Source organism: Nilaparvata lugens, chromosome 6 (genome assembly GCF_014356525.2).
Source record: "Nilaparvata lugens isolate BPH chromosome 6, ASM1435652v1, whole genome shotgun sequence".
In the NCBI taxonomy this organism is placed as follows: domain Eukaryota; kingdom Metazoa; phylum Arthropoda; class Insecta; order Hemiptera; family Delphacidae; genus Nilaparvata; species Nilaparvata lugens.
Genome location: NC_052509.1, coordinates 20,938,386 through 20,954,030, shown reverse-complemented (window position 1 = coordinate 20,954,030; position 15,645 = coordinate 20,938,386). Strand labels below are relative to the sequence as shown.

General features: G+C 32.6%; 2 protein-coding genes across 2 annotated transcripts in view; both read left to right on the top strand.

The window, feature by feature from the left end:
* Nucleotides 1-11,890, top strand: part of LOC111056273 (melatonin receptor type 1A) — a 62,235-nt gene extending 50,345 nt beyond the window's left edge. Inside the window, exon 4 of the mRNA XM_039430374.1 lies at nt 6,923-11,890. Coding sequence (XP_039286308.1) covers nt 6,923-7,848 — 926 coding nt within the window. The 3' untranslated portion in view covers nt 7,849-11,890. The remainder of the gene's footprint in view (nt 1-6,922) is intronic.
* Nucleotides 11,891-14,404: 2,514 nt separating this feature from the next.
* The window catches only part of LOC111060479, a 55,662-nt gene continuing 54,421 nt past the window's right edge, over nt 14,405-15,645 (top strand). Inside the window, exon 1 of the mRNA XM_039430373.1 lies at nt 14,405-15,078. Coding sequence (XP_039286307.1) covers nt 15,067-15,078 — 12 coding nt within the window. The 5' untranslated portion in view covers nt 14,405-15,066. The remainder of the gene's footprint in view (nt 15,079-15,645) is intronic.

Sequence of the window (15,645 nt, the reverse complement as noted above, 5' to 3'; positions counted from 1 at the left end):
CCTTATCTTCCTAATATTCTTATCACTATAATCATGGCCATGAACTTATATTACTACCTAGGAAATTTCTCTCTTGTTTATAGTCGACTTTCAATTATTATAACTTCAAAGACATGATACAACAGTCACGAAATTCAGATGCGTCCACCTGATTTCTTATGTGTCTCCTGTATTAATGCTCTTATCTAATTTCAATTGTGATACATGTGCACGTCGTATGAATGTATTTCCATCCATGGAAAATAACTTTACAGATACAGGTGAAGTCCACTCTTTTATTATGAATGGGCCAGACCATCTTTGTGCTAACTTTGCCGAAATTTTATCAGCAGCTCTACTTATTGGATTAGCTTTTAGGAAAACTCTATCATTAGTTTTGAAAGGGATTCTACTTCTTTGTAAGTCAAATCTTTCCTTCACTTTACTCTGCGATTTCAAGAGGTTTTCATGAGCTTGTTTCCACAATTTTCTCGTATTTTCACTGAATTTTTGGGGCAGTATTTCATCTATTACCCATATATTCGTGAGTGGGTGAGTTGGTTTATGCCTGAATATCAACTCATAAGGAGTATACTTACTACTTTCATGGAAGCTGCAATTAAATGCTAGAGGTAACCAACTGAGTGGTACATCCCATTTTGTGTGGTCATGAGAAGAGAATGCAATAAGTGCAGATTTCAAATTCCTATGTACTCTTTCAACAGCGTTGGATTGAGGGTGGTATGGAGTACACGTGACATGTAAAATGCCTCTTTGAAAACAGAACTTATTGAATATATTAGATTTGAATTGTGGTCCATTGTCTGACACTATTATTTTAGGTACACCGAAATTAGTGAAAATCCTTTGTAGTTCATTGCAAACGGTATTAGCATTGGCTTCTCTGACTGCAATCAGCCAGCAATACTTACTAAACGCGTCGAGACAGCTAAAAATCATGCAATTACCTTTAGAAGATCTTGGGAGTTTTCCTACAAAATCTATAAATAATTTCTCCATGGGGTAAGAAGCAACACTGGAAGCCATATAACCATAATTAGCCTTCTGTGCTGGTTTAGATAATGCACATATTTTACAGTTCTTAATAAATACTCCTACATCTTTAGATATTCCTTTCCAAGTGAAAACCTGTTTAATTTTATTCAAAGTTTTTGTATAGCCTAGATGAGCGCCAAACAAAGATTCGTGGTAATACTTGCAAACCATGGGTTTTAGAACTTGGGGAAGTACTATTTTTGGTTCAGTTGAATTTCGAACATTGCATACTAGAATTCCCTTTTTTATTTGATACGGAAAAATATCATTACCAGCACTCGCTGATTGCATTATCTCCTTCACAAATTCGTCCTGCTTCTGATAGGTTGAAATATCAGTGAAACTGAGTGGGAAATCTACTAAATTTATACTACATAAATTCTGTTCTATTACTTCGGGAGGAGAGTCTTCAAACATACGGCTTAAACAATCGGCGACCTTATTGTCAACGCCTTTCACATGCTCTGTAGTAAACTGAAAGGCAGATAACCTCAGAACCCATCTCCCTATCCTACCAAGTTGCTTTGGGTGGTTCAAGACAAATTGCAGTGCATTACAATCAGTTCTCAGAATGAATTTTGTATGTTCAAGGAAATATTTGAATTTCTCAACTCCATAAAGTGCAGCTAAAGTTTCCTTTTCATAGGTGGAATATTTTCGTTCTAATGGTGATAGGGTGCGTGATGCATAAGCGATTGGGGCAAAAGCTCCATCTTGCATCTGACCCAACACACATCCTATTGCAATTGAAGAAGCATCAGTGCTCAAAATAAACTTCTCATTGAAATCAGCCATTTTTAGAAGCGGAGGCTGTGACAGAATCTGTTTTAGTTTATCAAACGATTTTTGACATTCATCATTCCATATGAATTTCGCATTTTTCTTCCTCAAGGCATTCAATGGGGCTGAAATCTGTGCTAAGTTGGGGATAAACTTGGAGAAAAACTGCACCATTCCCAAGAATCGTTCAATTCCTTTTACTTTAGTTGGAACAGGAAAATTAACAATTGGTTTTGTTCTTTCTGGGTCGATTGAAATACTATTATGAGAAACCAAATGACCTAGGAAATTGATTTTGTTAGCAGCAAAGTTACATTTCTGAGGGTTCACTGTCAGGTTTGATCGTTTTAATCTACAGAAAACTTCATCTAATAATTTCCAATGATTTTCGAGAGTGTCAGTATATATAATCAAATCATCCAAATAAAAAAATAATCCCTTGAAACGCAAGTCACCAAACAATTTCTGCATTAAGTTGGTCAAAACAGCTGATCCACAACTGATTCCATATGGCAAACGCTTGAATTGATACAAGTTAAATGGTGTTATGAACGCTGTTAGATGCTTCGATTTTTCAGTCAAATGGATTTGGTTATAAGCGCTAGTCAAATCAATGCACGAAAACACTTAGCATTTGAAAAATAATGAAAACATTCGTGAAGATTTCCTAATGGAGCTGACTGTAACTCTATTACCTTATTGAGGCGACGATAATCAATGCACAATCGATAAGAATTTGGAGTTGGTTTGGGCACCAATAAACAAGGTGACGAGTACTGCGATGTTGAGGGCTCAATTATATCTTCATCTAGTAGCTGTTGAATCTTTTTTCTTAGATATTCTAACTTGATTGGATTCATAGAATACGGTTGAGATCTGACAACCTTGTTGGATGTTAATTTAATATCATATTTTATTAGATCGGTTGATCCAATTTTCTCAGTCAGAACATCTGCGTGTTTACTGATCAATTTCTCTAGACTACTCCTATCAAAATAACTCAAATGCGATAAGTCCATTGGGGCCAGTCTCTCCATGATATTATGAACTTGAATTTCGGAATTGTTAGAAAAATCTTTATTAATTAAAGGAAATTTCAAGTGAGGACTGAAGTCAAAGAAAAAGTTTCTTCTTATTAAATTCACAAGGATCTGAGAGCGCTCTATGAAGTCACATCCCAAAATTATTTCAACTGGCAAGTTATCAGCAATTAAAAATCGGAATTTCCATGAGAATATTTCTATTTTAATTTTCAAAATGCACGACGTATTCATAACTAATTTAGAAGAATTGCAGTCGAACAAATAACTTGATCTTCAATGATCTCAATTTCTTTAAGTTTATTACTGCTAATTATTTCCTGAAGTGTGGAGGCTTTTATTATTGAAAACGCTGAACCAGAGTCAACTAGACATTGGAATGTAGTTTCACCATTATTGAAATTCGCTGGTACAAAGGGAAGAGCTTTGTTAGAATAAATCATCCCACACACTTTATTTTCAGATTTTCTTTGCAAATTTTGAATGAAACGTTTCTTAGAATTAGAAATTTTATTTTTCAATGATTTCAATTTTGATTGTTTTTCTACTTTATTTACTTTTGACACTAAGTTTTTTTTGTTGATGAGGCTAGGTTGAAGTTTAAATTCTTAGTGCAATTTCTTGCAATGTGATTGGGTCCATTGCATTTATAGCATACAAATCCCTGCCTGTATCCTCTGTTGGGATAGTTATTTATGGGTCTCTTTTCAAATTGAGGTGTATTGTTATTATCCTTATTAGTCCTATAGAAAGCATCTCTCTCGATGTCTGCAAAATGTAAATTTTGTGCCTGGATACAGATTTCATCTAATTGGGCTAGAGTTGTAGGTTTGTTCATGAAAATTAACCTTGACCTTTCGTGAGGACTCAGACCACTTAATATTGTAGATACGACTTCAGCTTCTGATTTTTCCAATCTCAATAGCAAAGCACTCTCTTTTATCGACACCACGTAAGCTGATATAGGCTCAACCGGCGCTTGCAGTCGATAAAATCGATCTTTGACTATTGTTGACATAAGTCTCTGTGGTACAAAATAGTTCAGAACCTCCTGGTGGAATTTATCAAAAGAGTGACTTGAATTGATCGCCATAGTGATTTTATCGCATAGAGGCCCAACTGTGAATGGCACTAATAGTTTTAGCATCTGGCCGTCATCTATTTGAGAAAATGACTGAATTTTTAGTGCAATAGTTAGAAACGATAACAAATCATGAATGTTCAGACCATCAGTAGGTTTCAAATTTTTAGTCAAAGATTCAATGGGGTTATGTATTTTTGAATACATTGAATGTTGTACCTGATTTTGATTTTGACTCAAAATTATATTATTGTCAGGGCCTGCAGCTGCATTCACCTCTCCAGTTGGTGAATTTATTATGTTCACAGAAGGTATATTCAATAGTTTACTTGTACCTGGTTGATTTGAAACCACAACATTTGATGTATTTGGAAATGAGAATGCACTAGGCGATTTCATATTAGCTGGAGAAGGAGGCCTACTCTTAACTTGTTTACTTTGCAAATCTACAGTACGAGCAATGATAGAAGGCAACATATTTATCATCTCATACAACAAGGTCATGATTTTCTTGTTTATCTGGTGTTATTGTTGGAAAGGCTTTCAAAGATTGTTCAATCACTGAAATGAAATGAAGAATCTTCGATTCTAATTTCACAATTTCTTTCTAGTCAGTTCCGACATTGATTCAAGTTCTTCCAATAAATATAGAATTCGAGAGCTAATTTCTTTTATTGTGCTATGAGATCTTAACGTTTCATAGGACACTTGTCTACGTTCAGTGAGGTCAGCGATCTTTTGTCTAAACAAAGTTCTCAGACAATCAACTGTCTGACCTTGCATTTCCGATCTATCTAAACCTAGGATTTCCAATTCGAACAGAAGTTCATCTTTTACTAATACATCTGGGTTAATTTTATGAGACAAAAATGAATTAATTACACGGTTACTTGTAAATGCCGTTTTCACTATCTCCAGTGTAACCGCCATGTTATCCTATTATAATCAAATCTACTAATTATTAATACTTATTACTTCTACACAATTGAAAAGCTTGATAATTCAATATCACTAAAATTTTTCCTACTTTAGATAAATAAATGGAACCTGATAGTCTGGAAACCGCTACTCATTAAATCACTTAAAAATTTCATTAATTTAATAATATTCCATCAGAATTCAATTTTCCCATTTCAAATTTAAATTTCCAATTCCAACACAAAAATAGGACCAGAAAATTCACTAATTAACCACGCTCTGCTACCAATTTTATAGTGTCTTTTGAGAACCTAAATTCTCAGACAACTATAATTAGGTTTGGAAATCATGCTAGACCCCGATGGTGGAGGGGTTAGTGAAATTTCTAGTACTATTCCAGTGGTGAGGAATTCGAAATAAAAATCATTTGACGATTGATTGCCTCTATATTAAATATTTAAATTCAAACAACACTTTACAATAAATACTTTCTTCAATTAAAGATTATCTTTGTCTTTAAGAGACCAAATTTAATTATTTTTACGTCTTTAAGAGACCAAAATTTAAGGGACACATTGAATTCTGGTGGGGAAAGATCAAGTACTCATCTTGTAGTTGTCGTCGCGATGTCCGGAGTCCCTGGCGGAGATGGATGAAGGGGGGAAGATGATTGGGCGTCCTCCAGGAAAGTTCAGGCGTCGCGGCGACAGATCCAAAAGGGAGTTAGTCTTGTTCTCTCCTCATCAGCGTTCAATGACGTACGATTCCATCCATGATTGGAAGAAGTCGCCGGCCCTTTTACAATGGAAATTCTCAGCCCGATACAGAAACCTGATGACAAATTTACAACAGAATTAGAAACATAATAATTACCAATATCTAATAGGATTGTATTCAATTGATGATCTAGGTAGATCATCAAATAAATACAATTCACCGCTTCCTATGAGGAAATAAATAATATTATTAACATACATAAATCAAACACTTATAAATCACAATAATTGATAAATTATATTCAATGACAATAATAAAAATACTCACCCAAAAGGGGTATTGAAGATCCAAAATATAGAGGGAATCAATCGTCATCCTAATTCATCCCATTAGTATATTCTATAAGGGGGACTTTACCTCTAAATATTATTCTTACATTAAATGTCCGATTTACTTGGACAATCAATTATTAAATTCTCCTGGAGAGAATGAGAATGTACCCCCAAACGAAAACATATTAGGCTACTGGAAATTGTAAGAAAATCTCAAGAAACAGTCAACACTCTGACAGCTGGGATTAGAATGATTGCTCTCCTAGTTTTCAGAGGCTTCCAGACTGGTCAGTTCTACCATAAAACTTTAAAATATTTACCCGATCGCCTGTGAATTTCTCTTCGCCCACTCTCTTTCTCCTCAGTAAATAAGGAAGGTGATACGTTCAAGCAAGAAGGAAACTGGGAGAGAAAAGTTATTTCCCTTTTGCAAGTTTAGAACTATGGGATTGATTCAGCATACTTCTGGCGTCTAGATCGTCGTGAGAACAGATAATTCCAAGTGGAATCGTGGGAACCAAGGACTTTAATAAGATTCTGGTCATAATTATAACGATTTTAGAAATGCTGGCTAAGTTGCCAATGAACAAGAATAAATTTACTATCTTCATGGGAACTGAAAACTACTAACTTAAGATAGAATAAATTCCATTTAAAAACTCAAAATTTTGGTACATCAGTTGATTTTGATGATTTATCGTGCTCAAATATTATTATTTCCAAATATGTATATTGTACTGTAGTCAGATCAGATAGTAATTTTGTAGGTCCACTTGAAGCCACATTTCAATGATAAATATAAATATATTGAAGTATTATTAACGGTATTCCATTTTTGACACTATTCGGTCTTCACAGTGGGTAGCCTGTATTTCATTCAATTATAAATTTATATGACAGTAGATACATGAAATTTATTGTTGTCGTGGTATCGTGGTATATTTTATAGTGGCGCTTTGAAGTGATCACGTCATTATTTCGGAGCTGTAATCAACTAATGCATTGCATTTTGTTTGCAGGCAATGCATTCATAGTGAACATAGCGCTGGCCGACCTGCTGATCACAGGCGTGGTGATGCCAGCCTCCGCTGTGGTGATTCTGGCCGGTCTGCAGGACTCGCCGCTGGTCTGCCAGTGCCAATGGTTCCTGGCCATCCTCTGCTGGCTGGTCACTGTCCTCTCCCTGGCGGCTGCTGCGGCCGAGAGCTATGTGCGTCTCTGCTTGTCGCCTGAATCCTACGCCATCCTAACCACCAGAAACATCACCGCCACTATCCTACTGATTTGGATCGCATGTTTGGCTGCTGACGTCATACAGTTTATCTACGACTTGGGCCCCGATTACTGTCGGAGGAGGTTTTCTGGAGTTGTTCACTTCCAAGCAACCGTTGCATTTGTGTTCGTGGCCATTCCAGCCCTGCTCACCTCCACCTTCTACATACGCATCTTGCTGCAACTGCTGAAGGCTAGGAAACACCCAGGATTTAAACCTCCTGTACAGTTCTCCTGGGACTACTCCCTCATGAAGACAAACATGTACAGCTTCTTGCTGTTCTTCTTCTGCTGGTTACCGTTTGGGGTCATTCTAGGAGTCAAGTCTATCCAAGACATATCACCTCGGACGTTCTACAACCTGGCTTGGCTCGCTCTCAGCAAATCCTGCATAAACAGTCTTCTCTACTGTATTGCCAACCGCCATTTTCGGGTCGCCTACAACAATCTGTTCCATTACTGTTGTTGCAAAACTACGGTGGCATTCTCTAGGCGGCCGAGAGCTGACGGTACTAGGCCTACAGGTGACGTGAGGGTCCACATTATTCCCGGCTACAACATGTACTCCTACACAAGTCCTCAGCGCACACGGGACGCCTCATCCGGAGGAAAACGATCGGGTGGCATGTCAAGGTCGAATCGAACCAATGGCCGTGATGTGTATGAGTTATGATCTGTGAATGGAAGCAAGAAATTCGCAGGTAAAGGAAAGCTAGTTACTTTGGAGATTATGACCACTTCATACTGAATAAGCTCCTCAAACTGGAATCTACACAGTACTTGAGAACATATGAAAATTCCACTAATGAGGCTATAGAAGTCAAAATAATTCACTATGGAATTATGTGAGTCAAGAAATATTTCGACTGAAGTTATAAAAATTGTGACTTAAGTCGAAAAGATTTTGACTGAAATTATAGAGAGGTATCGAAACAATTGACCATATGTATGAATCTCAACAATAATTATTTACTAAGAAGACGGGAAAACGATTTCTTCTAAAATAAAGTCCATGATGTGTGTTATACATAATCTGTCATAAATAATTGATTAATACAAATTGTGAACAAATCCCCCATTGATAAGCATTCTAATACAATCAAGAAGGGGTGAAAATGTTCTGATGTATGAGAGAATATTTTTGAACAACGTACAATGTAATGAGTTACTTGATGCCATTCCAAACTTGTTATTATTTTAAGACCGTAAAGATAGGTACCTCTTCAAGGTATTTGGTTATTATAGATTAAGATCAACTGTTTAGGGATAATGTTCAAATACATGTTCTTGATATTCTGTTACCAAATTATGTACTCATTTCTATCCCAAATTCAAAAAGGAGGCTACGTGCCGTTTTCAATTGAATCTGTTTTCAAGCAGAGATGCAATATTTTTAGCTTAACTAAAAACAATAAATTTTGGAATATTAAATTGACAAAATATTGAATTATCCATTAGAATCAGAATAAGCTTGAACAGTTGGAATAACTGTAATGATTGAAAAGTTTTTGTTTAGCTTTACAATTTTCATCATTCTCCAAAGTTGATAGACAGTCAAATCAACTGGGAATCGTCAAGTCATTAATCCACAACTACATCAGTGACGTTTCATATTAGTCTACCAAATTCATATTAGTCTACAAATTGAAAACAAAAAAAACTATATTCACGTAATGAAAATCTGAGGTCAATAGATATTTCATTTTGGAAATATATGTTATAAATATTATTTTTTTGGGATATGAACTTAATAATTATGTGAATCGTAAAAACATTATGTCAAGTTCAAAACCGACGATTATTACGGTTTCCCCTCCCATATTTTCACAGTCTAGAATGAAGTTATTAGATGATCAACAATGACAATAAATCCAAATCCATTAGTTTCTGTGAAGATGTTTAAATTATCTTTTGTTGAACTTGTTAATGTTCTTAACATAGTTTTGATAGTCCCTATAGATTAGCTAGATGAAAAAACAGAACCAGTACTATACACTGCAACCCGAAAAACATTTATACAGTACCAGAGAAATAATGTACCCATATAGGAAATATATTATCCATATTATTACATTTTTATACCACTCTAATCATCTTTTAAAAAGAGTATAAAAGTAATCAGTATTTTTTTATTATAAAATATTGAATTATTTTTTCTTGAGTGAAGATATTCATATTGTGAAAGGTATTTTTGGTGAATAATATCCTGATGTTGAATTTTGTACAGTATTTTTCAAGAAAAAGATGATTATAGATAATAGCCCAATTAATGTGGTCGTTCAAAAGTTGGAAATTATTACCGTATATAATGGTAGTGCTAGAATCTCCTATTCAATTTTTATAATCAACTCTAATTATCAAAATTATTGTAAGTTTGCAAGACAATTATTAATTGATTTATCTCCACAAACTATCTATCACAGAGTAAATTTATGACAATGAATATGTATGGTAGCCTATTCTGAGTTGGAGTTATTGAAAATAATTATGGTTCTCAACTTCTTGGTTCAACTTATTTGAAGTTGTAGAGGGTGAAAGTTGCAGATATGACGAGTGTAACAACTATTTAATATATTAATGTTATCGGAAAATGATAGGTATTTTTTGGAATAATTGGATTCTGTGTTTTCGGAGAAAGAAAGTTTTTTCGGTAATTATAATGTCATGAGCACATTATTTCTTTAGTCACTTTTAATGATTTTATCACGACATAGCAGTCCAATTGTATTTAAAATGATAATGTGGTTAATAGAAATATTACTCACCATGTGCTGAAAATAACAAAAGTGAAAATAAAGAAAAAAATTATTCAATTCAGAAATTGAAGTGTATTTATATTTTTGTTGCAGCAGTACTATTAATCCGTTTAAAAATGGCATATATTATCCATGTATCTTTATATGTAACAATTCACGGCCGTCTCATATGAAATTCTTGAGAAGATATTATTATTGTGATAACCCCCTATAATATTATAGGTAGGCTATACCTACTAATATTATAATTGTCATCCATTATAGCGGAAATAAGACAAAATTCTTAGTTTATAAGACTTGTGGTAGAAGCATTATATCAAGTAGTACGTATTGTTTTGTGAGTTATAGATGAATCATTTACATTTGTTGCTTTATTGTTCAATATTTTGATCTTATGTGTTTATAACATTCCAAGATATGATAATCATCTCTGATGAATATTTTGTAATCAGCATCGATGAGTTTCTATTGTCTAAGCTAGTTGATCATATTTGATTATTGATAAATTTAATATTTGATTAGTGGAATGTAAAGAATTCATGTCCTCATGATGTTTAAAATTGCATTTGTACATGTAAATATTTTGATTTTTTGATGTTTATGACAGTGTTATGAGGATTCATTGTCATATTATGTGAGAGATTATTCAAGTATAAGAGCTTTTAAAAGTGTTACCCTTCCAAGAAACAGTGTGATGTTTATACTGTATCATCTAAAATGTGCCTGTATAAATTTCCGAAGTACCGTCGTATCGTATAGTATACAGCATACTCAATAGAAATCCACGCATTTATGATATTCTCTATAATGTATTGCTGAATGGAATTAATATTTATATTATATTGTTGTACATCATGTTATAAGAGTATTCATGTGTATTTTCCTCGTGAAGGAAAATGTTGAAGTATTTTTATCAATAATTTATTTGTTAAGAATCGTGAAGGACGAGTGTAAAATCTACGATAAAGTAATTGAATTAATCAATGCTATTTTATGTAAAAATGTTATCAATTCAAGAGCTGCTGTATAGACTACCTTTCAAAATAAAAATAAAAATGAAGATGAAGCTCCTATACCTAATCAGGGTAGTAGTTTCTCAAAAACTAATTTTCATATTTTACGAATTTACCGAATATTACCATACTTCAAAAATTAAATCAATAATAAAGAAAAAAAAATCTGATCTAAAAAGCTACTTCAATAATTACTTAGACTATTGGAATTGATATTCCCTCTTTTTCTCCCACCAGAATTGAGAAACTTGGAAATCCTAAATACTGTCTCCAACCCACCGAATTTATGGCAAATAATAAAAATAAACTTTTAGTCATTGAATGTTTTATGTAATAATTCACATATAAAGTGAGGAGATTCTGTGATTAGTATTTTATTTGAATGTTGGAGTGATTTTACACGCACAAAATCTTGATTATTGGAATCAGAGTCGTTATTGAAAATTAATGAGGGAAACATAATATTCCAACAGTACCTGAATAATAATCCACTTCATAGGAAAAATGAAAATAGTAACTTAATGGTTACATAAAATGTTTATGATTTACGGTATCGTTGAAAAAGTCTTGATATAAAATTTTCTATATGTGAATATCAACTAGTGATGTTCATTTACTCATGACTGGAGAAGCATTTATTGATAATTCAACAGAAATATCTCTGTACCTGAACTATTCACATAATATTATTGTACCGTACTGATGAATGAATTTTTTGTTTTTATGGAGGACTAAGTTTATATGAATTCATACTTTGATGGACGATTAATAGATGTGAGACATTGATGATGATAATAATATCTGTAGTCAAGTGTTTTTCATTTCCTTACAATAAATTTATCATTTTTATAGAAATTGAGTTTTCTGTAATATCAATTAGTGTCTCAAGCCTAATTTCATTTGTCTCAAGCCTACCCAACTAGAGGAGCATTGAGACAAAAAAAAACAGGATGGTAAATATTGAATAAAAATAATATAGGCTAACAGTATTATAATAACAGACAGGAAATGCACAAATTATACCCAGAGGTTCACTGGAGAGGATCCAATATATGAATAGTTGAATTTCTCAATGTAGAAAATTTATGGCATAAAACATGAAAAATGTCTCAAGCCTCCCACTTCTCCCCTATACTGCTGGAATAGAGCGTAGAAATTTTTTATTCCATAATGATTTGCTTCCACTTTCAACTAATATAAATCACTGACACTCCACCATTGAAGCATAACAGGATGTATTCAATCACTATTCTATATAACAATACATCATTAGATTATCTATTAAATTTCAGCCATTACATCATGTGAATATTTTGATTTTCACCAGAAGTAAGATTCTTCTTCTTGAAGTTTTAAATAGTATTATTATTTGTTCTTGTTTATTCTTTAGATTTTTTCTGGAGCAAAATTACTCAATGCTCATTCCCATCCAAAAAAATTTTTATTTTAGATTACCGTAGCCCTACCACCCGGTATGACTACGGTACCTATTGCAAATTTTGTCATTTATAAATTTGATTCACAATAATTGTAATCTATAATTATTATAGATTGTAATATATTGTAACACATCGTATAAGAAAACTGTAAATACTGAACTGCATTTTTCTAATTTGTGATGGCCGATTATTTTCTTATTTCATTGTTGTCAGATTGTGATAACTTTCTACCAGTATACCTACTTATTCTTCTTTCAACACGAGGAACATAAAAACTAGCAGAGTCCACAGTGCTATGAGTGGAATAGGCCTAATAATCAAAATATTTTTTGATACTTACATTGTTGAGAACTCCTGTTTCTAGCAGATTCAATTTTTATGTCTCATGTGAGCATTTGAGAATAAATTGTACAATTGCTTCTTCATAGCTTTAGTAGGAAAAAAAATCTGTTGTTTTAAAAATTATAGAACTCTTATTTTTTTGATAAGAGATGTTATCGTACTCAGAGCAAATCAATCAATCAAATATTTTGTAAGTCAGATTGATTATACATCTCAAAATGTTTTGTATAATTTATTATGTTTCTCCATAGTTGATTTAAACTTCACTAGAGAATATTATATGATACAATGTTGAGAATAGCTGAGTTGTTGAATAATCTCGGATTTGGATGAAGTTCAAGTGAGTTTCATGAAGGTAAATTGATAAACTAAATCACATGACATAGCTTATGGATTAATTTATTTTATCGACTTCAATAAAGATGAATAAGTTGAATTGAAAATGAATGAATATAGTGATTTCCAATAAACGTTGAAACATGTATGTGTGTTTTCAGGTGAATCTTACCGTGATGATATATTTAATGAAAAATGATCAATTGACTTTTGTATGTTAGTGAAGCATAAACAGTATTATGAACAGATCAGAGGATGGGAAATTTTATTACAAGAGCTTAAAAATATGCATTTATATGCGTGCCTTATTTAATTGAAATTTCAATATTGAAAAGTTGACAGATTTTCCACTTAGCCTATACTTGTCCTGGAAATTATCAATGTCACTTTTGAATATCAAATAATATGGAATTATACCACTTATTCCTCCACTTATATTATATATATTCCTTTAATTTCCTTGCTTATTTGATGAATGTATCTCAATTCTCAAAGTAAGCTTACCCTATCAAAACTGAATAACTATTTTTATTTCAAACCATCATCATGAAAAAATTAAAATGAGAAAAAAAACATAAATCGAATCTGTATGTTAAAGTGGAATATTATTTTTCAGAGAAAAAAGTAGGAAAGTTCTCACAGGCACGTAAAATCTTATGACTATTTTCAAAAGGTGCTAAAAGAAGTTTTCAAATCCCAGTCTATAGTTACATCACACACATCGATTTTTGGATGTACGATTTTTCACCGTCCTTATAAATTCTAAATTTCGGTTAATCTTGTATAGGGACGGCAAAAAACCAAACGTCCAAAAATCGATGTGTGTGTAACTGGCTTGAGCCTATTCCCTTTCATCTCCATAGAGTTGAAACCCCCTTGTAATATAATGTATTATCATTGGTACTTGTATGTTCCAAAATAAAATATCCAATAGATCAGTCTATAGATGTCTATCAACTTTTATCCATCTGTTAAAGAATATTATTATATATTGTGAGAGATTCTATGAAAAATAAGTATTGTATGTAACGTAACTATTTATGAATGGGTGCTTATTGTCAATGTATGTCTTGACGTAGCTAGCTGATCAATTCGTGTCCTGTTGAGATTTATGTCTAATGTTTCGAAATTTAATGTAATATTTTTATGTTTTGAGATGTGACTGAAGTAAGTATATTGAGACTTGTGAAAAATATGTGTATTTTTTTGTATTTGCTTAAATAAATGGATAATAATTGAAGCAATTTGTTAATCTATCAATTCTTGGTGAAAAAACTGGTTTTGTATCAGTAGTTTGTTGTATATTATAGAAGTCGATGATGGATTTATAATTTTAAATTTCCATGATAATCTCTAAATCTTTTAATTATCTCGGAATAATATTATTCATGAGTTCAATAATCAAGTTGAATAGAAGACTTACTCTCAACAAAAATACTTAAAAACCCTACAACATTTGTAATCTCTTCGTCCAATAAGCCATTCTTCTGAATTCTATTATTCATTATGCATTAACACAGAAATGTGTGATAGTGATCAATTCCTCTCGCACTACCTTATTGAATCTACCAATTGTTTTGAAAAAATTCAATCAACCTTATCACATATTCTATCATGATCTGATGGTCTACCGACTACCCCACCAGAAATCAATGATGGCAGCCTTGTTGATTGATTGAGAACGTGACAAGAATATTAATCGAATTCATTATTTTTTTCTAGATTAGAATGTCTTCTATAATAATGGAATGTTATGAGATATTATCGATAAAATGACGAATGGACTATAACTGATAATATAGCTTGCTGTTTAAAATTACAGGCTAACGGTAGCTGCATAATATTATTTCCAGGGATAGGAGTTAGAAAAGTAATGTCTTCTTTGTATGAGACACACAATATATAAGCGACCTTTGCAAATTCGATATATGTTTTTTCACTTTTAAGTTTACTTTTTTAAACATACTGCGTATTTCTTATTTGTGAAAGTTTTCTCTTGGAGCCAATGCATTCTGTGGTGAGTACCGTTTAAAAAACTTGATAAATTCAAATAATAAAAATGCAATGAAAATTTGAAAAATCCAGTTTTGAATCCAAGTCATTAAAAATGGAAGCAATTGATAAAGAATTCAAATAGCTAAATATTGAGTCTTCTTATTACTATTTTTTTCTGTGTCGATATCTTGAAGATCTATATCAACCCATTGTTATTGCACTTGAATTGCCAGCAATCAATTTCAGAATGGATTCCCTTATATTATCAACAAAGGAGTGTTTTTTCCAAGTCTTATTATGTAACAATCATTATTGAATTTTGTATATTTGTATTATGTGAAGAAATGAAGGCGGTAAGCATCATTCTTCTTTCAATGAAACACCAATATTCCGTTAGTTGAATATCCTACCCTATTCTCTCTCACCTACAATGTTATGGGTACTTATTCTTTGCCAAATCAAATTGGACTAAAATAAGAGGTTACCTAAGATGAAGCTTTTCTATTTGTTTTTCAAAGAAAAAATGTATAGTATATTACTATGGCATTGGTCCAGTGGTACCGAAGGCTAATTTTTCTTAAAAATACTA